The following is a 27,138-nucleotide window of genomic DNA, read 5'->3' on the forward strand; positions in this document are numbered from 1 at the left end:
AGAAATAGCTGAAATAACAAAAAAGATGCAGAGCTTTCAGACCTCAAATAATGCAAAGAAAACACGTTCATATTCATTAAGTTTTAAGAGGTCAGAAATCAATACTTGGTGGAATAACCCTGGTTTTTAATCACAGTTTTCATGCATTTTCTTGGCATGAACTCCTCCACAAGTCTTACACACTGCTTTTGGATAACTTTATGCTGCTTTACTCCTGGTGCAAAAATTCAAGCAGTTCAGCGTGGTGGTTTGATGGCTTGTGCTCATTCATCTTCCTCTTGATTATATTCCAGAGGTTTTCAATTTGGTAAAATCAAAGGAACTCATAATTTTTAAGTGGTCTCTTATTTTTCTCCAGAGCTATATTTTAATATTATTACTATATACAGTATAGTCCAGCTTTAATATCGCCTTGCATAGAGTTTTGCAATATACAGAATCGTAACCCCGGTATCATTTTTTTTTTTTTTTTTTACATTTTCTGATGCTGCACCGGAAATTCCAACACAAAGTGTCGTCACACACAGAATAAGGTGGATAAGAAAGCTCTATTGTTTGAATGATTCTTTGTTCTCCTGTTTTGCAAAAATGCTGAAACCTGTGCTGCGGGAAAAAAATATGACTGTAGCAGCAAGATGATCATGTTAACAGGAGGCTGTGGTTTTTGAAACAGGCTGCGCTTGCAGGAAGAGAAAGAGAGAACATGACGAACATCATTGTGTCAGCAGATGGGGACAACAGCCTCGATAACGTATCTGCAAACATGGCAGATAAAGTTACAAACATGTCAACTGGGGAGAGAGCTAAATATACTGACATGTTAAAAAGTAGCAGTGAGTAAGTTGATTACTTTACTAAGTATTGCATAGTACCTTAAAATGTGTTTTATTAACCCTCCAATTATGTTCTTTTGTCAGGAACAGCAATGGTGTTCCAGGATTCATTTGACCCGGTGCATGTTTAATTATCCAAAAGATGTTGAAACCAAAAAAATCCTTACAAGCAGCGTAATTTTTTTATTTTTTTTACTAACTCCATTAATAATTATTCTATCAATATTTAGTGCAATAGTGTTCCTTACCTCTAACAGGTAATGCTTCAATTAGGATAATTCACTCATTTTTCATTCAAAAATACATGTTCCAACCTTTTTAAAGTTTCATTACTTTATCACTTTTAAAAGACCAACATATAAAACAATAGTTTTACATAACATTGAAACATAACATTTCAATTTTGTTTTAGTTTTTGTTTTTGCAGAGGGTGGTGGAAAATGTGTGAGATGAAACATTTTCATGTTATATGTTAATTACACTAATTTAGGGCAGAAAAAGTTTGATACTGAAAAACTACTTTTAACTATTTTTCCTAGATCTTCAAACTCTAAAACAGGTTAAATTGACCCGGAACATAACAGGAGGGTTAAAGCATCTGTCGCTTGTGATGCACTTTTATCAGATTTGTTACAGAAATCAATGATCCAGAATGTCATGATACTAATAATAATGCACTCCAAATATCTATACTTTATATAAAGTAAAATAAATGATACTGGACAGTAGGGGTGGGCAATATTATATCGTATAAAATATATCGTGACACAGAAATATCATGATATTACAAATCCATATTGTGATAATAGGGCTGTTCTGTCTTTTATTTACTGTGAAGCTTTAGGTGTATTTATTGTATAATTGTTTTAGTCTGCAGTTTATATGCATGCACTAAATATTCTGCAATATTATTTGCTGCATTATATTATTTTATGCTATATTATTTATTATTTTGCCACATTATGATTACTCTGTTATACTATTATACTATATTCCTGAAATTAATGAATTATTTTAGTTTTCCTATATCACCAAGTATATCAATATCACACAAAATACCCTGAAATATTGTGATTATTTTAGAGCCATATCACCCACCCCTACTGGAGAGATAAAATCTGTCTCTAGTAAATATATAATGGGAAATTAGAACAATGTGAATTTTTCTTTTACTTAAAAAAAAAAAGAGGAAAAAAAAAAAGTACCCTGATGTGATAAATAGGGGTAGGTGATATGGCTCGATATTTCAGGGTATAATATCGTTCCCGATATTCAAAAATGTTGGCGATATTATTGCGGACGATTACTCTATCATCAGTTACATAAATACATTTTGTAAAAATAATTATCCCTTTTTGCATTTTTGATAAAAATTAAGAAAAAGGCACAAAAAAGTATCATTGGGTATGGGTACCGAATTCAAAGTATCGAACCGATATCTAAACATTTTAAATGGTACACAGCCCTACCCACCACTAACACATTCTCATTCAGGGGTTTAAGTAGATTTACTTTTTACATTTAGAAGGATAACACAGATCCTGGATCAGAAAACGGTAGTAAACACTCCCACGCTGCAATGCCTCGTTCTGACGACTCAGGATCATTTGAATTTCCTTAGAACTTCAGTAGAGACAGGGTCACACGAGGACTTCACAGTCTTTCCTCTCCATCACTGACACAACACAACCGTTCAGTCTTCTGAAGGTAGCCATGCTGTACTGGCTGGCCGTCATCAAACAATAACAGTATTTGCTGAGTAAAAGCAGGCCTGAGGTCAGAATCTGGCCATTAGCTCTATTCTGCTGATTTTGGCTGTCACAATAATTACATTATCCTTTCTTGATTGTGTTTAGTTGTGCGTTTGTTAACGTACGAATAAACGTCACTAATATTTTAGCCAACACACCAGCCAAACACAGATATCTGAGTGGCACATCTTCACTGCAATAAGTGAAAAGACTCAATCACTCAAGGATAATTCTTCTTAAAGACTGCTAAATCCAGAAAGTTTGGGAGAGTAAAGCACATTCCAGTGCTCTGGTATGGGAACATTTTGGTCTAATGTGTAAGAACAGCTGGTACATTCACTTTGTAAAAAATAAAGCAAACAAACCAAGAAGCAACAATACAACTATACTGTGTAAATTAAGTAAGTAAAATTTAGTTATACAGCACTTTTCTAAGAGCCACAATGTGCTTTACAATAAAATAATACATAAATAAAAGATAGGTACCACTTCAAAATAAGACTACCTTTGCAAAGGGGTTATAAATGGTTTGTAATTAGTTTATTAATGGTTACTAATTAGGATGTAAATGCCCTAAAAATGATTAATAATCAGTTATAACACATAATTAGAAAGGTCAACAATATAGATGGCTTCGGGTTTGCTATTTGGAAAACAACAGGTCATTGTACCTTTTTCTACGTATGTGTTATAACTGATTATTAATGATTTTTAAGGCAGTTACAACCTAATTAGTAAGCATTAATAAACTAATTATAAACCATTTATAAACCCTTTACAAAGGTAGTCTTATTTTAAAGTGGTACCAAAAGATATAATGACATAAATAAATAAAACACAGCACATTCAAACCACAAAAATTAGGCACATTTCCCATGGTCGCTCTCGAAAGCCAAAAAGTAAAAGTGGGTTTTTTAACGTTTTTTTGTATTTTTTTTTAAGAATGTTGCAGATTTAGTGAGTCTGATATCTAAAGGCAGACTGTTCCATAATTTTGAAGCACACACAGCAAAGGCTCAATCTCCTTTTCATTTATTAGAGGATCTTAGAGACCTGTTGGTCATACAGAGGAAGTAGCAGTTCACTAATGTATTCTGGTGCATCACCATGCAGAGCCCTATAAGTAAGAACCAACACCTTATTTAAAATCAATCCTAAATTTCACTGGCAGCCAGTGACGTCACGCATCTTCTGCCAGATTAATGCACTATCCTGCTATATTCATGCAATTGTCTCTTTTCTGCAAAGCTTTTTGTGAGAACATCAGTTGTGAAAAGCGCTATATAAATATTTGTTTTTATTTGATTTGATCCTGGAATCTCCTACATGCTCTTTAGATTGTGCTGGGAGACAAAAATGTTAAAGCAACAGCACATATGCATGTACCATCCTGGAGGAGCTGGACTACCTGTGCAACCTGAAAGGGCTACAACTGTCCTCTGCTACCAGTAGTGACAAAGACACTAGAAAACAAAGAACATGAGAAAAAAATCAATCAGGAAGAATAAGACAAGAGTATTTGTCTGTGGCCACCACTTTCAAAACCATTCCCATTTTTGGGGTAAAAGCCTTCTAAACCATCAGCCAACCATTACAGATGCTGGGGTGGGCAATATTGTATCGTATACAATATATCATGACACAGAAATATCATGATAATAAAAATCCATATTGTGATAATAGGGCTGTTCTGTCTTAAAAGTAGTCTATTATTTACTGTGAAGCTTTAATTGTATTTATTGTATAATTGTTTTAGTTTGCAGTTTATATGCATGCACTAAATATTCTGCAATATTATTTGCTGCATTATATTATTTTATGCTATATTATTTATTTTGCCACATTATGATTATGCTGTTTTCCTATTATACTGTATTCCTGAAATGTATGAATTATTTTAGTTTTCCTATATCGCCAAGTATATCGTTAACACAAAAATACCCTGAAATATTGTGAGGTGAGCAGGTGAGTAGTTATTCTGAGACCCAGCTTGAACTCCGCCCTGCAGGTTTCAGCTGCTAATCAGAGTTAATTAAGCTCAGTCTAATTCTTTCTACTCAATAAAGCAGCAGACTGTTTTAGGTAGAAGGGAAACTGCTCTGTAATCCTGAGTGTAAGCTCACTCATACACTACATTACAATATAATACCTGCTGCTCTACTGCTGCAGAATACAGTTTATAATGATACTAAACTCATTAGATTTAAAAAAAAAGGTCAGTGGGTGTTCGAGCTATTGTCCCTAACAAAGAAACACAAAGGTAATTCAACCAGTCAAATGGTACCATTTTTAAAGGCAAAATATCTCATTTACATGACTGATTACACGACCCCAGAAACCATTCATCTGCCAGGAGGGCAGAGGACCACCAGTGGCCCCATCCTCAGTGGGAGGCAGCAGTCCTAATGGGCCAGTAACAGCAATTTAAATCATTAAAATATAATGAAAAAATAATATTTTACTATTGGTAAAAAAAAAAGTTCAATTGTGTTAAAATTATAAACATATTACAATCACTAACAGAAACCTACAAAACAAACCACTTTTCAGTCATAACTTCAGACATCATTAGTGTGTTTTCTAGGCCAAATGACTAGAATTTGCTCTGACCAGAAGAGATGATATGGTCTAAATCAAAATTAACCCTGCTTCGGGGGGCAGGTGGAGTAGGGCTGAACAATTACAACATGATGCAAGATATCACCCTCAACTTGTATGAGATATGAACCTGACCTCAGTACCCTGTGCTGACCTTTACCTGCGTGTTTGTTTACCTAAGAATCAACATCACCAATATTTCAGTCAGTCGTGTAATGACTAATGGATCAATAATGGTGTCTTTATACGCACAGAGTGAACTGCAACAGGTGGAGCTGTGCTCAAAAAGGTTTAAAAACTGGATTTAAAATACAATAAAAAACTGAATGAGAAGATGTGTCCAAACTTTTGACCGGTATGGTATACTGCAAACTTTTGACAGGCAAGATGAACTGATCATCTAAACTACTAATCATTGCAGTTTAAATGATGTACCTGGATTATTATGCTATATCAGTTTATCAGTTTAATTAAATTGTTTTTAAATGGCAATAATATTGTTTATAGAAATTACTTCTGGGACAGTAGATTATCAATACAAAAATATTATTAACAGGCTTAATGTGCACATTTGATTTTTTACTGAATTAACATTAAAACATACTTAAAGAACTGCATTAAAAGAATCAAAATTTACACAGACATAAAGTAACAAAATGCGATATTTTTTTTTATTTTGGGTTGAACAATAGTTGATAATTTCATCACTCTTTTTGGGATTAAGCCCTGTTTTGATTTTGTGACAGTTATTAACTGTAATTAGTTATTATGTAAACAATAACACACATTACACTTATCGTGCAATATATGCAAATGATCTCACTAATTATGGCTCATTATAAGCACTAAAATAATGATAATATTAGCTTTATTGAGCAATTTAAATAAGTAGAATAAAACTATATATGTAAGATATAGTTTATCACAATTACTTCTGGAACAGTACATCGTTCATATAAAAATATAATTACCAAGACTTATGTGCACATTTTATTTATAGCTTAAATTAAAATAAACACAACAAATCTTATTTACAGTGTTTTCCCATCTCATAGACTGACTAAAACACTTTTTCTAATGAGATATGAAGCAAATGAAGCCCAGTCTTAATTGGGTGCCAAACTCCAGCTCATATCTGAAGAAGTAAACAGTAGTTATGTAAATAAAAACACACATTACATTGTTATGTAAGACTTATCATACAATATATGGACATGTCCTTACTAATTATTGCTGACCTGATACATTGATCATTTAAGTGTTTTTAACAAGAAAAGTGCAATAATATAAATGAAGCACTAAGATAATGATAATATTAGCTTTATTGAGCTATTTACATGGGTGACATAGAAATGACCATAATATATTTCACCACAATTACTTTATATAATTAAGATGTAATTACCAGGCCTAATATGCACATTTAAAAACACAACAAATCTTATTTACCCAATTTTACATTCTCATAGATTGACAAAAACTTTTTCCATTCTTAACTGGATGACACTGACCTCCACTATTAGCATCCAAACCCCAGCTCATATCTGAAGAAGTAAACTTCAGACCCCTCAAATACCTACCAAGCTTTAGATTACAGACATAAAGGAACAAAATGTGATAATTTTATTTTTGGGTTGAAGTCCCCCTTTAAAAGGTTGCCAGATGTAGCGTTATTCCCTACCTTGGTGAGGCATGGTTATGGTCTCGTTGGAGTTGCTGGAGCCCACGTTGAAGATGACCACAGCCGAGGCGTTAAGGCTCGCTGCCAGCCGGATCTTCTCCCGGTACGTGCAGTTCCCCCGGGCTATAAGCGCGATCCAGGGGCCCTGGTGCTCCCGGCTGACGGGGAACCTGGTGCCGCTGTCGCAGGCCTGCCGGTCGTGTCCGCTGGCGGGCAGCAGCACGGTGCCCCGGGCCTCCCGCTTAGGGGAATGCTCGCCGTACCGCCCGCACTCGGTCTTCTCCGTCCGGAGCTCGGAGGTCACCGGGTCCACGTAGGTGATGTTTACAAAAGCCGTGTACCACTCCTCCTTCTCGGCCACAGTGAAGTCCAGGCACAGCAGGTGGACAAAGCAGAAGGACAGAAGCCCCGTCGACAGAGCCAGGCTGCGGCACGCTTTCACCAGCGACACGGCCATGCTGCTCCAGCCGCCGACGGATCACCCCTAGTCCGGCTTACTAACTCAGCCTGCCCGCCCTCACTGCCCGAAGCTCCGCGGAGGGAATAAAAGCTTCACTTCCAAACTGTCTGATTCACTGATCTGACCTTAAACCAAGCTCTCAAACTACTTCTAACTCAAAATAAACAAACAAACACGAAATAAACACAAAATATCCTAAACCCAGAAGCTCATCCCACCACTGATCTCTCGACCCACGGTGTCTCTGTGTGTGTTATTGTGGCTCAGCTGCTACAGACGCGAATCTCTCGGCTCTTGTGAATCGAATCTTTTAAATGAATCACTCTAAATGACTCAGAAATGATCATGACTGTATACAGCTCTTTCCGAATCAGTTTATCTGATTTTGCTGTTTATAGATATATGTTTAAGCAAAATGAACATTGTTGTTTTATTTTATAAACTAAGCACAACATTTATAAATATAGTCATTTAGAGCATTTATTTGCAGAAAATGAGAATTGCCTGAAATAACAAAAAAAGTTCAGAAATCAATATTTGGTGTAATAACCCTGGGTTTTAATTATAGTTTTCAAGCATCTTGGCATGTTCTCAGTCTTACACACTGCTTTTGGATAACTTTATGCCACTCAAAAAAATCACCAAAAAAATCAAGCAGTTCAGCTTGGTTTGATGGCTTATGATTATCCATCTTCCTCTTGATTATTCCAAAGGTTTTCAATATGGGAAAATTAAAGAATATTTTAAAGTTTTCACTTAGTTTTTTTTAAGAGTTGTAGTCTTTTCTGGCATTTAGACTTTAGAGACGATTTACAGTAAAGTTCAACATATAATGTATAATGTATTTATTTTTTATTTATTTATTGTCTATTCATATGTATTATTTATTTATATTTCACTATTTATATTTTAAATATTTCAGACTACAGAGAAATCATATTTTTACAGCTTAATCCCATGTTATTCCCTTTGGTTGACCTAGAGTTGCAGACGTTTTTAACAGATCTATTTCTATACAAAAATTTATTTAGATTTTTTTTAAGTTAGTTTAAATATGATATGTCATCAGAGATGTCTGGCCAACTTAAGCTTTACCTCAGCTAAGCATCTGTAATGTTTGCATTACTTTTTTATTCTTTTAATTATAATTTCGTATAACTTTTTTTAAATGTATAATAAATACATTTCTATGTAAAGCACAATAAGTAAAATGAATATAAAGGTAAATCAAACAATGTATTTATAATTAGCAATTTACAGTTATTAGCTATTATTATGCAGTATGTCAATTTATTATAAACATGTCGTTGTGTTGGTCTGTAATTTTGTATTGCATCTTTCAATTCTTTGTTTAATTAATTAATAAGTTGAGGCTACATAATAATATATTTTTACCACAAAACCATAAGGTCTCAAGATATTCTAATGTACTCTATACGAACCACCAAAATTAATACATAGATGTCACATAATAAAATGTTGAGGTCAGACACAGATGTTAAAGTCACAAGATCATAAAAATCAACAAAAAGACAATTGAAAAGTTCTTATTCAGCTAAATGCAGAAAGACTATATGTCTATTTAGTTTATTTATATGTGAACAGAGTAGTACAGAGTAAAAATAGAAAGTCAATGTTATAAACGCTTTAAAAGCTTCAGTTTGTTGCTGGATGTGAGGAATCTAAATATAAAGGAGCTGAGGTGGGAGAAATCCTCTGTGCTGAAAGCGGAGGAGCTGAGGAAAAGGCTGACCTGTGGTTCAATAAATCACAAATCAGATTTAAGATTCAATTTGGGCAGTTTAAAAGAATCGGTTCAGTAAAGTGAATCAAAGCAAATCGTCACAACATAGGAGGTTGCCAGTTATTTCACAGTAAGTACTTGGTTTGTTTTTAAGAAAACACAACGCTGAGGATGGTTTTTACAACACATGGCAACCCGGATAGTCTGACGCGCCTTTTGCGTAATAAAGCGCCCCGCCTGCTGGAGCGGAGTACAACAAACTCGAGTTCTGTGATTTATTTTAATGATCTTATAAATGACAGATAAGCATATAAAATAAAATGTTTTCCATCTATGTGGCTTTTAACGTTTCCTGACCTAACATGAGAAGATGTTCTATTTTTTCCATCTTTTTTTTGGCACACAAAAGAAAAAAACTCATATACAATATTATAGTAGTGTTGTAAAAAAATTTAATAAATATATAATTATAATCCTTATTTTTGTATCACCTTGAACAACAAAATAACTAAATAGGTACCCGTAATAATAACTAAACAATGGGTACCCTTAAAAAAAAACATTTTATTTTCACAGAACACGTATATACAGTATTTTTTTATAATTGTTTTTTTATTTGCTATTTATTTACTATTCATAAGATTTTATTACTGTTTATTTGCTTTTTATTTGCTTTATATTTACTATTTAATTACAATTTATTTACGTTTTGTTTGCTATTTATTTGTTATTTATTTACAATCTCTTTACTATTTATTTACTTTTTATTTGCTATTTATTTACTGTTTGTTTACTATTTATTTACTATTTAATTACAATTTATGTACTTTTTATTTTCTATTTATTTACAATCTGTTTACTATTTATTTGCTATTTATTATTTATTTACTATTTATTTAATATCCGTTTACTATTTATTTGCTTTATATTTGCTATTTATTTACTATCTGTTTACTATTTGTTTGCTATTTATTTATTTATTTTTTTATTCCCTGACACTGCTGTTCTGTCCTGTGTTCTGCTGTTGCTGTAGATTTTCCCGCTGTGGGATTAATAAGGACTTATTTTATTTTATCTTATTTTATTTTATCTTATTTTATCTTATCTAATTTTAACTGTTGAACACAGGCAGTTGCGGGGTGGGAACTGATGTGTGGCGGGTCCGGGTTTCTGCACGGAGCTTGTCGACGGGCTGAGGAGTGAGACAGGCGGCTGGAGTGAGTTGGTTTGCGGGGTGAGTTGTGTTTTAGGCGTTTCTCTGTTTATTAAAGGTGTTTTACTGTTATTATTAGTGCTGGTAGTGTTTAGTGCAGGTAATGCTGCACTGTGGGCGGCTGTTAGAGGCCCAGCTTTACTAGCTTCACTGCTTTAACTCTTTAATCTGGAGTTAACTCGTGTTTTCCGCTCCACCTTAATAAACTGCTAACTAACGTTACACTGTTTAAGGTGGACTGAAGAAAACTGTGGGGCTCATTAACAGGTGAGGCTCTGATTGTGTGAAACGAGATGCTGAAGGTTTTCTGCGCTCAGCCGTTTAACGTTAGTTTAGTTTAGTTGAGTTTAATTCAGTTTTGCAAAATGTACACTACACACACACACACACACACACACACACACACACACACACACACACACACACACACACACACACACACACAAGAAATAAGTAAAAATGTATAATAAAGTAAATACACACAGAAGAAGTCTTGCATTTAAACAAATCAATACAAACCAAAAAGCTTCGGAGCTTTAGCTTATTTTGTCTGCCCTGTTTCCTAACTAATTTACATGTTTGTTAAACAAACAAAAAAGACTTAAAATCTCCAGAAATTTCACAATTTTATATCTAAAATAACATGTCTGTATATGCTTGTTTACTAACTACGAGCTACACATTTTTAACTCATTACAGCTGTGTCATAGTCCCTGCTCTTCTTCTTTTAAACATACTTATTTCCCTATATTCATAACACTTATCTTTGTATTTAATTTTCAAATCACCCCTGTATACAGTGTGGTGATTTATACATGATTTGTGCAATAATAAGTTCTACTAAGTCATCGCATTCTAATGATCCAGTGAATGAGCCAGTTCTATTGCTGATTGGTTTATAAACGGCCATAGCAACCTCGCTGTTATGTATCAGATCTTCAGGTTTGGGTTAAATGTTGCTGTTTGGATTATAAACAGCCACACAGGAATTGTACGGTCATGAAAAAACCTGAAAAAGTCTTGGAATTTGAAAATAGCAATGTCCAGGCATGGATACGTTTTGGAAAAGTAAAAATACCCAGAAAGGTTTGGAAAAGTCATGGAAGTTTGGTCTACAAATCTTTGTTTCCATTTATCAATAGAGAAAATCTGTTTGTTAGCTCAAAACAGAGTTAATTCAGTAATTTAGACCTACATAATGGAGCTCTCAGGATCTGACAGTGACACACATTTTAATATTAAAGATGTGTGTCAACATTTCATCTGATTTATTTTAGACCTACTATAATCAATTTTCATTATAGATTTAGTTGATTTTTGGTTTTATTGTTCATGTCTGCACTGATGTTTTAAAAATTGTATGGTCATGAAAATTTGCCTTAAAGGCATGGAAATTATCATTATTTTTTTAAATAGTTTATTTAACAGGGACAGTGTACATTAATTAACATTACTGTAAATGCACCAGAATTAGCCAAAAGACTACTTTTCTTTTATTGTCCCTGGAAAGTTATATCATGGAATATCATGGAAATGTATTGGTTAAAAAGTGTTTGAACCCAGGCCAGAGCAACATATCTATTGTCAGATCTTTAGATTAGGGGGATTGCACTGATATAATACATTAAATTAGATTTTACATGGGTGAAAACATAATTAACTATGTTGAGATAATTCATTAGCTAAAAAAAACACACATTTTGCCTGACACATTACCCTCTCTGGCCTTTAGATGGCACCAATGCACTATTCACTATTATTTATTAATTTAATTATTTTTTTATGTGTTTATGTGAAATGTAGAAAGTAAATTTAATTAAGTAATTATAATAAAATTGAATAAGGTGTTTCTGGTACTGTATAGGGAAGAATCTCCATCTCCAGAGTAGAGCAAATAAAAAAAAAAATCACCTTCCAGCAACAGCATCCCTAATCAACCAGTGGGTTTGGGAATGTAATGAATAGCGTATTGGATCCATCTGCCGGCCACAGTGGGTAATTACCTCATTTTTCACTTTCACTTTCACTTTTCACTTTTCTATCTCAAGATAATTAGTTTTAGGGGAAAAAATAAGGTGACCCACCCATTCCCAAAAGACCTTACGTAATTTTATAAGCAGGATGTAATCCCATGTAATTTTCCCTCTTTTGTCTTTTCTGTGGCCTCTACTTATTAATTTATTTTGAATGCAATGTCTGTTTTTTATTGTAGATGTGAGCGTTAGAGCTCTATTGTTTTTTTTTTACAGCTAAAATGTGTAATGCATTAAAAATCTTGGTTTAATTGAAGTAAAATATAATACAAATAAAACTTTGTTTTATTTGTTTTAAGAATATTTTTTAGATATTCTCATATCAAGTTAAGCCACCAGATTGCTTTGAATACATTGCCTGATGGACAAATGCATGCAGGGCATAGTGCGACAAGTAAAAGCCAAAGATAGGGTGTTTCTCCAGGACTGTTCACATGTACACAAATATTTTTAAAACAGTAAAATATGCAGTGCTAAGCACAAGTTCCCTTAATTACAGCAGCTTACCTTTACTGTTCGGACATTCAGACTGTGTTTTGGAGCTTCAGCTGAAAGGGAAAAATGTCTGTGGGTTTTGTAGCCTAGTTTCAGAAGTGTTTACAGGTGTTAAAACTCATACATTAAATAAGATAATATCCGTAATATCCAGGGGATGTTATGAGGCTGTAGGCGGATGAACAGCTGAAGTCCTTATCCAGCTCATCTAGGGGTGCTGTTTCCTCATTTTACTTGTTTCTGCAGGTGTATTGCTTTTTTAAATTCTCCAAAGATTGTAAAATCAAGTGGATTCCTATTATTATTTTCACTGCACGACTCAAAGTAACTGTACCTTAAACATGATGGCACTTTGGTGGTGTTATGTATAATAAACCCCCATGACTGTCAACAACCGGTTAGACTACATAACAGCATTTCAAATGGAGATTTTCCACTGAAAGGAAAATACTAGTCTATGACCAGGCCTAATCCCTTTTTGAAAAACAGACTCTATCCTCCCTTCAGCAAGTCACTCCAAATCATTATAGGATAAAGCAGGAATTCCTCCAATCCCCCAATTTTTTTAATTAAGCTTTTCAGAGTGGTTTGGTGTAAAATAGTTGTTTTACCATCCCTGATTTCCTTATACAGTGACTACGACAAAAACTACACAAGTTACAAGTTATCTTTATTCTTTATGTATTGTTGACAATCATCGAATAACGAATAAATAAATTTATATTATACATTATAATATACAATATATATTATTCTGCATATTGTCATATTGCCCACATTCATATGAGGAAGAATTCCACAGATTGAATTTAGACTCCGCTTTGAACACACACACACACACACACACAAACACACACACACGCACACTAGTGAGTACACTCAGGAGACACAGGAAAAACCTGCTGAACCATATATCATATGTTGTATATAGTGTATATATGCTGAAAGGGTGCACTGTGTATGTTATGTGTCCTTATTCTAAAATGGATTTTATTGGATTTTTTTTGGTCACAATTGTAAACACAATACTCCATAATGACAAAGTGACAAAAGCTTTGTTTGGAAATTTTGCAGTTTTATTTAAAAAAAAGGAAAAAAAAAAGAAGAATATTATGTAAGTATTCATAGCCTTTGCCATGACATCCTGTTTCCACTGTTACCACTTATCATCCTTCTGTTGTTTTGACCACTTGACTGGAGCCAGTGGTAAATCCAGAAGAAAATTGAAGGGCTGTGAATGCTTTTACTTGGCACGTCAGTGTTATACGATTCTATTCCCAATCTAGGAGCATTTTTCTCATTTTTTCATTACTTATGAAAGTTTGATGCTTTGTAAAGAACATCTGACATTCATATTACGCCAAACGAAATTTGCTGAAAGAGTTTTTAGAGGCAAGTAGACAATTTGAATGTCTGCCTTTTCTGGAGACAATAGTTTACTATGCACCATAAAACTGTGTACTTATAACCTTCCTGGGCTGTACTATGGCAATATCCTATTTCACCATGTGTACATTAATCTGTTTGCCATCACTTTGTGCAATATCATTATTTATTTTCTATTTATTTATTTTTTTATATACAACAACACATTTGTTTTTTTTTTTCTTTGTATATTTCCTGACACGCCTCTGCTGTCCTTTGTCTCTTAAAAATGGAAACGGGGACATACAACAGGTGCAGCATTAAAACTGAGAATAACATGTGCTTCTGCAGTTGATTTGCAAAGTTGGGATTGTTGAAATTGTTGATTGAACATTCATTTACTGCCCTGATCCAATAGACTCTTATTTTCTTTTCTGTGTAGGTTCTTATTTTATCGCTGAACAATGCCGAAGAAGAAGACCGGTGCTCGCAAGAAGGCCGAAAGCCGAAAGGAGCGAGAGAAACAGAGCCGCGCCAGTAGAGAGCATATAGATGTGGCGAAACATCCATGCAATTATTCTATGGTAAGAGTTCTTAGCATGTTTTAATGAGAAAAGTATGCATATTGTGAAATTATTAAACTGACGACTATTTTAGGCTGTTTATTTTGCATATTAGTTTACAGAACACGTTTCAATTACTATTCTAACATATGCCTTTTGGTTGATGTTTCCAGGACTGTGATAAGTGTGTAAGGTGAGCTATTTTTATTCCATTAAAGACTGTATGTAATGTTTTTACTACCAGAACTAAAATTCAACCTGAGTCCATTTACACTAGGGGTGTAGTGGTAGGTCATGGTTCGGTTTACGTAAACACACGCAGATTACATAGCCCTGCCATAGGAAAATTAATGGTTGCCTGTCGCTTTCCAGTGTAATCGCAGGGTTAGGCGCTCGTACTGTCTGTCTCTTACTTGCTTGCTCTCATTGGTGCTGTACCTCCTTCTCTCGTGCATAGGCCTGTCACAATAGTTACATTATCGATTTATCGTACAAAAAATAGACATGAATAAAGAATATTTTAGCCAGCAATAACAGACCAATGCTTCAATAACTGAGACTCTAAACAAACAGTGTGGACTGCAGTAGGTAAAGAAAAATATTTATTTTCAAAATGATTATTCTTTTATTTTTCTTTAAAAGAGTATAATTTCTTTTTTTGTTGTGATATTCTATTATTATTATATCAGTGACATTAAATGGACAATATCGATTGTCGCAATAATTTCTGGGACAATATATCGCCCACAAAAAAATTCCTATGGTGACGGGCCTACTCGAGCACACACTCTCTCTCTTTCTCCCTCTCTCTCGCGTACCCCCCCACCTCTCTCTCTCTCTCTCTCTCTCTCTCTCTCTCGTAATAAGTTTAGGAAAAGAATATGTGTAGTTTAAGCAGTTAAAGTAATGCTGTTGTTTGTCCTTAATGAAGCACCACAATCAGGCTCATTGTTTTTGTTACAAAAATATCCAAAAGATGGATCCTCTCATGATGACAGTAGGAGAGAACCTTGGTTTCAAGCATTTAATAAAAGAGCTTGAACCCTGTTACATTCCATCCCAAAAAAACTAAACAAAACATGATTATAATGAAGATTCATTGTTATTATGAAGTTAATGGTGAGGTTATACAGAATACACAGCCTCTTTCTTTTTTAACCAACCGCACTGAAAATGTACTGAACCTTGGGGGTTATACCGAGGTGTACGCCGAACCGTGAATTTTGTGTACCGTTACACCCCTACAGTACACAGAATTAATCTAAAGTACGTTTAACAGAATTTTGTTTGAAGCTGACAAACAGAACTCTTGCATAATCGAGATTATATCCCAAAGGAAAAATTGCCTGAGCATGGCCTGTACTGTATGTAAATATTTAAACAGAAAACTAATATAAAACAAATAAATTTACGATTTTGGCTGTACTAAAGCAGTAGTTAAAAAAAAACCCTTTTAGATAACATATCACATGCAGCATGCATATGCAGCTTGGAGTGACTTATTTTTGACCTAAGAGCTATGAGGAAGTATTTCCAACTTTATAAGGCAGTGATCGATTGGACTCCACAACAAATATTAATAATATATCTGTAATGAGTTCATTATACAATGAATCTGCTATGAATCAGTCATCATCCCTGTGCCTTGAAGTGCCAAAACTTCTTCATTGCTTCATCACTTCCTCAGGTTCTATGAAATCATTTGAGTTTATTATCTGTTGTCATCAAACATCTCAAACTACAGGTATAGCTCCATAATTGACTTTTGGACTCCACAATGACTAAACCATTTTGGCACAACATAATGGTTTAGAGAGATATTAAATATATTCATAAACAATGAGACCAGTTGATCAGCACAGTGTTTTAGCACAGCAGGATGGAGTTTGTCTGATCCAGGTGTGTGTGTATATATATATATATATATATATATATATATATGTATATATATATATACATATATATATATATATATGTATATATATATATACATATATATATATATATGTATATATATATATATATATATATAATTTTTTTATTTTTTTATTTTTTTTTTAAAGAATTTTCCAGACTGATCTAGCACCATGAGATTTCACCTTCTGCTCTAATTGCTGTGCATAGTGTGCCTTTGCTTTGCTTGTTGCAGAACACAATTAATATTGTGATTTATTGTGCTTGCACTGTGCTGAAGTTATATATTGTGCAGCCCTAACGGTAGGGTCTGTGTTTGTGCTTTTATACAGGCTCTGTTAGGTACTGAGTATAAAGTAATAAAAACCAATTTGCAAAGGGTTTGACATTTATTAGTGCGTGCAGCTGGTTTTCTGAGGTCATCTTTACGACTTGATTATGAGATGATTGGCGTAACATCATTGGTATGCACACCACAGATTGACACGTACTATTAAAGCATACTGTCATGAATGGAATTGCAAGTTAAAGACTAATTAAAATAACCTGAGGTCAAAAGTTGCATACAGACTGAGAACCCAACCCAACCCAAAAGCCTGATGTGAGCAAACAGGTTCCACTGAGTTTGCACCAATAAACACTGTAGCTGATGATGTGTGTTTTTCAGTATGTGTATTAAATCTTTTTACTTTTATTTTTTTTAGACGTCAGAAAAACAGAGCTTTCTGTTACTTCTGTGCCTCGGTGCAGAAACTCCCTATGTGTGCCCAGTGTGGTAAGTTATAAATCATTCATAATCATCTTCTTTTTAATCAGTAATTTCAGAAGGAGTCTCTGATTGATTATAAGACACAAAATCACAAAGCAGTTTAAAATAAGCAACAACAACAAAACGGCACGTAATTGCAAACTGGATAAATTGAGGCCTGTTTTGCCTAAAGATTAATGACTCCTAACGTTCCTCATTAGACAGCAGTATTGTTTCTTTGTCAGCTTTTCAATTGTGTGATGTGTTCAGTATTTAAAAGCTGCTGTTGTAGGTTTTTATAGCACAGTTGGTGTTGTAATGAGCTTGCTTACTGTTTTTCTAAGGTAAAACAAAATGCATGAAGTCCTCTGACTGCGTCGTAAAGCATCCTGGCGTTCACAGCACTGGAATGGGCATGGTGGTAAGTAAAGCAATTTCTAAATTTAAATTAGTAGAAAAGACCATTTTTTTATTATAATTCTTATTCTTCCTTTTTGATTTTGTAATAATTTAATCCCAGTGCACATACAGTGCATCCGGAAAGTATTCACAGCACTTTACTTTTTCCACATTTTATTACGTTACAGCCTTATTCCAAATATTATTATATTAAGCAGCAATCCACCAATCAGGCCTGTATGGCAGAGTGGCCAGACAAAAGCCACTCCTTAGTAAAAGGCACAAGGCAGAGGGCGGAGGGCATTACAGAGAGGATATGCAGCACAATCGAGAGAGATTTGATGCCAATCAACACATTTGACAGTACAGGATTTCAGGATCTCATTGTGTTCCTATAGCCAGGATTGTTGAGGATTTCCTAATTAATAGCCTAGATGCAGTTTCTTCATAATCCTATAGGCTCAATATTATTCTGTTTGGCTCTTAATTTCTTCTATTCTTCTATTATTCTTTATATTTTTTAAATATGTATAATGTTTAAAATGCAAGAACTGAGCCAGTCCTTAATTTATTTCTTTTCTTTTTTTTTATTAAAGAATGTATTTTGTTATACCATAAAAAATGTCTGCTTTCTTTTCCTAATGCATAATTATTTGAGGAATATATAATATAATATAGTACAATATAATTATCATAATATGATATATACTTTTTGAACTCAGTGTTTTAACTATTTCGCTGGTATTTTTAAAGGCCCTATTGCAGGGGTGTCCAAACTACGGCCCGCGGGCCATTTGCGGCCCGTTTCCTATTTTGGAGCGGCCCGTGAGGTATTTTAGAAATAGAATGAAAGTCGGCCTGCTGTCAAGCAGGTTTTTATAATGTGAGATTCAAAGTTTGAATGCTAGGTGTCAGAAACGGGCCAAAGAGTCTAAAAGCGGAGAGGGTGCGCATTTGTAGCGCAGAACAACGGGCCAAAGAGTCTAAAAGTGGAGAAGGTGCGCATTTGTAGCGCAGAACAACGGGCCAAAGAGTCTAAAAGCGGTGAGAGTGCACAGTTCTAGTGCAGAAAAACGGGCCAAAGAGTCTAAAAGCGGAGAGAGTGCACAGTTTTAGCGCAGAAAAAGGGCAAATGAGTCTAAAATTTGTCGTAATTAAGGAGTTTAATATTAAGAGACATCATGAAATGATACATCAATTTGAAAAATCTTAGTTTACACAACACTGTCAAAGATAAAGATAGTAAGTCAAGTAAAATGGTGTGTAAATGAAAGTAATCAGGAAAATGTATTATTTAAAGTGGTATATTTCATTATTTGTTTTATTATAGAGTCTTTGGCCCGTGACTTCAAATATATGTCTCCTTCTGGCCCCCAACAAAAAAAGTTTGGACACCCGTGCCCTATTGAAACACTGAAATTCAGGTGAAAAACGCCGCTTATCAATGAATCGAAAGTCGAACGATAAGATCAATCAACTTATGATTAATGAATTAATCGATAATTTGCATCCCTACTGTGGTGTGAATGCCAGGCGTCATGTTTGAAAGAAACCAGGCACTGCTCATCACGAGGCCAATACCATCCCTGCAGTTAAGCATGGTGGTGGCAGCATCATGCTGTGGGGATGTTTTTCAGCAGCAGGAACTGACAGACTAGTCAGGATAGAGGGAAAGATGAATGCAGCAATGGACAGAGACATCCTGGATGAAAACCTGCTCCAGAGCGCTCTTGACCTCAGACTGGGGCGACGGTTCATTTTCCAGCAGGACAACGATCCAAAGCACACAGCCAAGATCTTAAAGGAGTGGCTTCAGGACCACTCTGTGAATGTCCTGGAGTGGCCCAGCCAGAGCCCAGACTTGAATCAGATGGAACATCTCTGGAGAGATCTTAAAAAAAATGTGGAAAAAGTGAAGCACTGTATACTTTCCAAATGCACTGTCTACGTAACCAATCCCAGAAAAGAAAACACTGGGTGAATGAGGACAGCTTCTTTGAAACTGACCCAATGTTCTAAGAACTATTTTCCTGGCGTAGAGCTCCGTCCAGGAACTCATTATACCTCATAATCTGTTTGTGACCACTAGGGAGCCATATGTGATTTTTGTGAGGCCTGGGTTTGCCACGGGAGAAAGTGTCTGAGTACACACGCCTGCACCTGTCCTCTAGCTGATGCAGACTGCATTGAATGTGATCGCAGCGTCTGGGAGCACGGTAACAACACAACACCAACTCTGCAGTTACTGCACATCATTTAATCCCAGTTTACTCAAGCCAACATTCATTAGACCAGTTGTTCTCTAACTTTTTAAACCATGTACAACAATGACCAAACTAAAACTTCTAAAACAAGTACCACCTACTAGCAGTTTCACAGGAACACATATACCACACATACGTACTTATACACAGTGAGATAGAGCTGTAATCCACACATATACATGTCATCATATCATACAGTATTTTTCGCACTGTAAGGCGCACTCAATCAATAAAGGCGTATTTTCATACATAAGGTGCACCGGATTATAAGGTGCATTATGAGACACTAGTAAGGAACAGGGGTGTTGTCAGGTTTTCCTTCTCATTCAGCAGATCTTGCCTAGGTTAGGTAAAGCTAAGTAAACAAAACTGTAATTCTTTAAAAAATAAAATCTACACAGATTCTCTCCTGAACACTGTTTATTTGGGTGAGTAAAGCGCTTCTGTGTATTTACATTAAGCTTAGATTCCCGAGTTTTTCCAGCTCTAAGGCTGGAGCATTAGAATTGGCAACTAACTGCTACTGCTTAGCGCATTAAGCCGGTAATGCGAATACTGCTCCAGCAGTGCTAGCCAGGGTTAATAGCAGGCTGTATGCCGGTAATACTCATCTCTGAACGGCAAAAGAGCTAGCGCTTAGCGGCTAATGCTAACGCCATAGTGCTAAAGAACTAAACTGAAAAAAAAATATATATATGATTTATTGTGTATAATACAATATGGCACACCTCTCATCTGCAGGTTTTAATTCTAAACAGCCAACAGCAACACCTGATTCCCCTTGTTCCAGCATTTGTTCAGTTTTCATACAATCCACTGAAAACCTACAGCCCTACCCGCCCTTTATAGACAGACCTGTCTCAATAACTTTTTTTGTTTGTCAGGTACAGTTTTTCTGAAATAATTGTGATAAATTACATATTTCATTTTTATACTATTGGTAATACATTGTAGATATTCTAAATAAATAAAACCTCATTAAAATCAATCAATCATTCAGTCAGTCAACATTTATTTAAACACTGAGTACATTGAGGGTGGCCTTTATTTACAATGTAGCTGAGCAAATACATAGAATATAAACTGATAAGATGGATAACATTTAATAATTACAAAACAAGATATAAAACAAATATAATCAATATAATCTAATGTGAGCAAGTCTCACAAGTAATACAAATACTAAAATGTCAAAGAGCAACAACAGATAAATTAATAAAACTGTAACTTAAAACATGGATCAGTAAGATATTGGTAAGCAATAACCAGAATTAATAAAATAAAGGGTAAAATAATAACGACAAAGGAAAGTTACATGAAAGATAAAAGGACCACTAAAATTGTTTACCTAAAATGTTACCTTAAATCATGTATAACCAAAAACGAAGACAACTAAAACATAGCAAAATCATAATCAAAAAATTGGTAACTAAAATCATAAAATCATATAAAACAGAAACTGGTTGCATGGAGGTGGTTGGAGACTTATCTTAGAGATTTATCTTAGTTGTGGACTATATTTTCCTTTTAATTGGAGAATCTTCAAAAAATGTTGTGTAATCTAAGGCTAGGTTTAATCCCTGTCTGAGAAACTTCATTTAAGAGTTTAAAATCACTGTGTGACACCACTGTTTTTAAGAAAAGTCAACATACTGGCACGATAGTGTTCTATCATAGGGTAGCACAGTGGGTTATACAGAGGTCAGTAAATATGGTTGAGGTCATGTCCATGTATTGTACGACAAGTAGATAATGTAATTGTTCTGACAGGCCTATTGACAAAAAGCTTTCTTTCCCTGAACTGGCCCCTGATACACTGTTCATTCACATGACAAGGCAATTATTTATTTTTAAAGTGGTTTATTGTTGAGGAAATGTAATGCAATGTTCTTGGCTGCAGGAGGACGCATTTTCCGCTGCTCTTTCTGTCACAACTTCCTTTGTGAGGATGACCAGTTTGAACATCAGGCCAGCTGTCAGGTCCTGGAGGCAGAGACATTTAAATGTAAGTCTTTTAAAATTGTTATAGAAATTTCTATCAAGTTCTCCATTTGAGTTTTTTTTGCTCTCAGGACCTTTATCTTAAAATGTAGTTTTCACTTTTAGGTGTGTCATGTAATCGACTGGGACAGCACTCCTGTTTGCGATGCAAGGTAAGGCCCTTGTTTGCTCTACTTTATGTGTTTATTTTGTATTAAAAAAACACAGGCTGTGCAATGTTCGCAGCTCTGTTACATGATGTAAAGTACATAAAACAAGTAGTGGGACTCTTTATACTTCATAAGGCCGATTTATGCTTGTGTGTCAAACCAACACTGTACCTCCATGGAAATGTAACTACACGTCATGTGATGCGGATAGCCAGAGCTGTGATTGGTAAGCTGGGCCTCACATTCCCACCCACACATTCCCGCCTTCGTGGTTTAAACTGCAGAGCAATATAGACCCATTGATATGCGCAAGCAGAAAAGTATAAACGTGCTCCACTGCATAGCGCACTCTCACTGGATATGCGCAGGCCAGGGGTCAGCAATAGGCAGTTACTTTACATGAAACCATAGACTGTGTATAGCTGGACAGAGCATCGTCTCTCAAAAGTGAAGCAACCACAGGTCGGGCGCCCCCTGCTGTTCGGTTGCAGAAAGCTGTGTAACCCCACCCATCCCCATAGGTTTCAATGGCAAAACAGACAACTTTAAATCACGTTTTTTTTTTTTTCTTTTCTTCAACATACTGTAATTCTACCTCCATTATTTAAATGCAGCAGCAAATGTAACGTCTGCTTATATTGTCAAAATTTTATATCCCCACAGAATTCTTCTTTTTAAAACGTTATTCAGCTCGATTATAAAAGGCGTGGTTATTGGTGTGTAAAAGGGCTGGGTTACACCTAGCCGGGGTGGGACCAATGACTGTATGGGTGGGACCATAGACTGTGTATAGCTCTGTGGAGGCAGCCCTCAGGGGCGGGGTTATTTAAATGAGTAGGCTGTCTCTCCACAGTCTTTCTTCCTCCTCTGGTCTCTACTGCGCACACAATGTGAGTTTCAGGATCGCCAGCATGGCGGAAAATTTTGGCTTCATTTTCATTGAATGAATGGGAGCGGCGACAGTCTCTGAGCCTCACTCACAATATAGTTCCTCACAAGCTGTCCCAGAGTTGCCCCAAGCTGAATGATCGGTTTTCTACAGATACTGCTATCCCATGATTTTTGACACCTTTATCTTTGTATTTGTGCCTCTGTGTTTATATACAGTATATTTGTCGCTGTACAATAAAACGCATGTATATCCAAAACAGCACCTTTACAGGCAAGAGATAAAACTTTAATTTTCAAGTAAAGTCAATGTAAAAAGAGTTTATTTCAGGCCAGTTGGAGAATTTTGATTGATCCATTCATGTGTGTTAAATTGTGTAGGAAACAAAAAAATAACAAAAACAGTACATGTATTTATTGCACTTTCATTTTTGTGCTTTTGTTGGTAGGCCTGCTTCTGTGATGACCACGCTCGAAGCAAAGTCTTTAAGCAGGAGAAAGGAAAGGCGCCTCCGTGTCCAAAGTGCGGACACCAGACCCAGGAGACCAAAGACCTCAGCATGTCCAGTAAGTCCATTGTGGTCTATAATAGTCAGTCGATATCGTCATTGCATCTCAAAGATGAGTTCAAGAGGGCTTTAATGTATTTCCTTCACAACACAGTGCTATATTTAACTTGAAATGGTAGCAATTAAAACACAATACAATGGAGCACAGGTTCCTGACCCTGGAGTACTCCTGCCTGTACACTTTCTTTTTTTTAGTTTTAACACTTGAGTAGGGTGCATGTGTGAGTGTGCGTCTGTGTGTATGCAGGTGTGCATGTGCACAGATGTGTGGTGGGTGTGTACACCTTGAGTAGGGGGTGTGTGCGTGCTTGTGTACGTGCTTACACATGTGTGTGGGAGGTGTGTGCGTGCATACACTTGTGTGGGCGGTGAGTGTGCGTACGTGCTTACTCACTTGTACAGTAGTGCTGGGCAGTATGGACAAAAATGCCTAGAATGATATTTTTCAAGATTCTGACATTCACGGTATATTAATGTATGTGTATATATATAGGTATATATATATATGTATATATTTAATATAGGTTTGTGAGTTACTATACTGTTAGGAGTATATATAATATAAAACACCAAGACTTTAAATTAAGGCTTTGATTAGTATTGGGTTAATTTTGTCCAACAAAACTACACAATATATGAAGAAATCAGACTCCATTATCAGAAACTTCAACACTGCTTCCTTTACAAAGTGAAATATTTTAAATAGTTCCATAAACACTACAAATGGTCCTAAAATGGCTCAAAATGTAAGTATTCAAAGAGATATTTCTCAAAGGCTCTATTGCACAAGTAAGACGCACGTTTAATATCGATGTACAATATGTTATTATTGAAGCCTTTAGAGCAGGGGTGTCCAAACCTTTTTTGTTGGGGGCCAGAAGGAGAAATATATTTGATATATATCCGCTTTTAGACTCTTTGGTTCGTTTTTCTGCGCTAGAAATGCGCACTCTCTCCGCTTTTAGACTCTTTGGTTCATTTTTCTGCGCTAGAAATGCGCACTCTCTCCGCTTTTAGACTCTTTGGTTCATTTTTCTGCGCTAGAAATGCACACCCTCTCCGCTTTTAGACACTTTGGCCCGGTTCTGACACCTAGCGTTCGAACTTTGAATCTCATATTATAAAAACCTGCTTAACAGCGGGCCAACTTTAATTCTATTTCTAAAATACCTCTCCATGAAAGGAAAGGAAACGGGCCACAAATGGCCCGCGGGCCGTAGTTTGGACACCCCTGCTTTAGAGGCATTACTGTATTATAATCAGCCACAATTCCCTTCTTTCTCCAGTTAACAAATACATTTGAATTATCATTCATGCTGCAGTATTAGTATATTTAAAATGGCTTTAGTTACTCTATTTTACTGGGCTAAAAACACTCATACAGTAGAAATGGCAACAGGAGCTGTTCTCATTTCTTACCAGGCAGGATAGCACTAGATGAGCATTTGAATATGGTTTGGCTCCACAGGGCTGCATGTGCTTCTTTGGCGGTGCCGTTCTGCACTGTGCTGCGCAGCGCCTCTAGTGCTATAGCGGGTCTAGGTTCAACTCCGGTTTACAGCCCAGCACTAGTGTACAGAGGTGTGTGCCTGTACGTGTGTACACTTGTATGAAGTAAACGTGCATGCATGTGTGTGAACGAGGTGCAAATATAACCTGCTTGTGTTTGAGTTCAGGAAAAGTGTAAAATCTATAAATCGCTGCCAAACATAAGAGTTCTTCACAGGTTTTCTCAAGCCTACCTATTTTGATTCCCACTGGCATCTTCTATATGGAAAGATTCAGTAAAACAATAAAGTATAATCTGGATTATTTCATTTTGAAAATCTCATTAAAACAGTACAGTCATGAAAAAGTTTGGGCACCCCTATTAATCGTAATCATTTTTAGTTTAACTATGTTGAACAGTCTTTGTTTTTAGATCATTTGAGAGTTGTTTTGATGAGCCCATGATGCCACTCTTCAGAGGAGATTCAAATAGGAGAACAACTTGCAATTGGCCACCTTAAATACCTTTTCTCATGATTGGATACACATGGCAATGAGGTTAACAAACCAGTTTTGTGCTTCAGTAAGTCAGTAAAAAGTAGTTAGGAGTATTCAAATCAGTAAAATGATAAGGGTGCCCATACTTTTGCACCTTTGCAAATTCTGGTTTAATGCATATTGCACATTTTCTGTTAGTACAATAAACCTCATTTCAATCCTGAAATATTACAGCGAGCATCAGTTATTAGATATATCAAACTGAAATGGCTGTTGTAAACACCCAAATATTTAGAACTAAAAATGATTAAGATTAATAGGGGTGTCCAAACTTTTTCATATGACTGTATTTTGAGTAATTAAATTGACTCACCCTTCATTGTTTTTCTGCAGCTCGCACTCACAAGTTTGGCCGGCAGAGCGGGGCTGACGACGATGGTTATGATTACGGCGCATCAGGATACGATTCATACTGGAAAAACCTTGCCTCCGGAGGAGGAGGAGGAGGAGGAGGGGACCAAGATGAAGATGATGATGACTACGAGTCTGAAGAAGAAGAGGAAGATGACGATGATGATGAGGACGAGGAGGAAGAAGATGAGGAGGAAGAGGAACCTGAGGTGGCAGATAAAATTCACAATCTGAGTCTGGGTACAGATAGTGGCAAGTGAAGGAGTCCTAGTTCAGTAGTGGTGAATAAAGAACGATTGATAGCTGTGCCTCTGATGATAGATAAAGTCTTATTTTAAACCATACAGGCTATAAATCATGTTCGGCTTGGCTATTTTTGTTTAAACATTTTCTTCTCAATAAAATCAGAGTGTTTAAAAATGTCAGTGTTTCTCTGTTGAGTTTTTCCTAGTGTTGAGCTACACAAGACTCCTTTTTATTATCTTTTGCATTCACACTTCCAGTTCGACCTTCTTAAAAGGATAAAACTGGATATGAAGACCCAGAACATGCACAAGTCAATGTGAATCAGTGAAAAGACAACTGTGGACAATACCCAGAGGGTCTACATCAGAACGCATAGGTTAAGAACCGCTGAGCTACACTTGTCCTAATAAGCACAGTTTGATCCAAGAAGTCCAAGAAACCCACACACAGACTTTGGCGACCAACAGACAGACAGTATAATCCATGGATTGTAGGCAAAGGGAATGATTTACTGACTGATTTACACAGTAAGGAAAAAAAAGTATTTGTTACACTGCTAAAAAGAATGAGAAGTCTGTATTTTGTTCAGCCATTCACACTCCAACCTCTCCACCATGGCCACGATCAAAGAGCTGTCTAAGAACACCAGGGACTAAACTGTAGATGTGCACAAGGCTGGGCTGGGCTACAGGACAATATGCAAGCAGCTTTGTGAGAATGGAAGAAACACAACATGACCTTGTAGGTAAGAAGTATTCTGAGAAAGGTCAGGAGTCACTCCAGAGCTACACGGGAGGACCTAATTAATCAATGACCTGAAGAGAACT

At 35.8% G+C, this 27,138-nt stretch overlaps 2 protein-coding genes across 2 annotated transcripts in view; one reads left to right on the forward strand and one right to left on the reverse strand.

Moving 5' to 3' along the window:
• rnf150a (ring finger protein 150a) overlaps positions 1–7,610 on the reverse strand; it is a 51,934-nt gene extending 44,324 nt beyond the window's left edge. Inside the window, exon 1 of the mRNA XM_007253700.4 lies at positions 6,864–7,610. Within this exon, the coding sequence (XP_007253762.3) occupies positions 6,864–7,320 (457 nt within the window). The 5' untranslated portion in view covers positions 7,321–7,610. The remainder of the gene's footprint in view (positions 1–6,863) is intronic.
• Positions 7,611–10,204: 2,594 nt separating this feature from the next.
• On the forward strand, positions 10,205–26,487 carry znf330 (zinc finger protein 330). Its single transcript, XM_007253699.4, has 10 exons — positions 10,205–10,301; positions 14,616–14,757; positions 14,910–14,929; positions 17,355–17,425; positions 17,743–17,819; positions 19,887–20,013; positions 21,962–22,066; positions 22,168–22,214; positions 23,549–23,666; positions 26,048–26,487. The coding sequence occupies exons 2-10, from the start codon at positions 14,638–14,640 to the stop codon at positions 26,323–26,325; spliced, it is 963 nt and encodes a 320-aa protein (XP_007253761.2). The 5' UTR covers positions 10,205–10,301; positions 14,616–14,637; the 3' UTR covers positions 26,326–26,487.
• The last annotated feature ends 651 nt before the right edge of the window (positions 26,488–27,138 follow it).

This window comes from Astyanax mexicanus, chromosome 7, assembly GCF_023375975.1.
Source record: "Astyanax mexicanus isolate ESR-SI-001 chromosome 7, AstMex3_surface, whole genome shotgun sequence".
Classification (NCBI taxonomy): Eukaryota; Metazoa; Chordata; class Actinopteri; order Characiformes; family Acestrorhamphidae; genus Astyanax; species Astyanax mexicanus.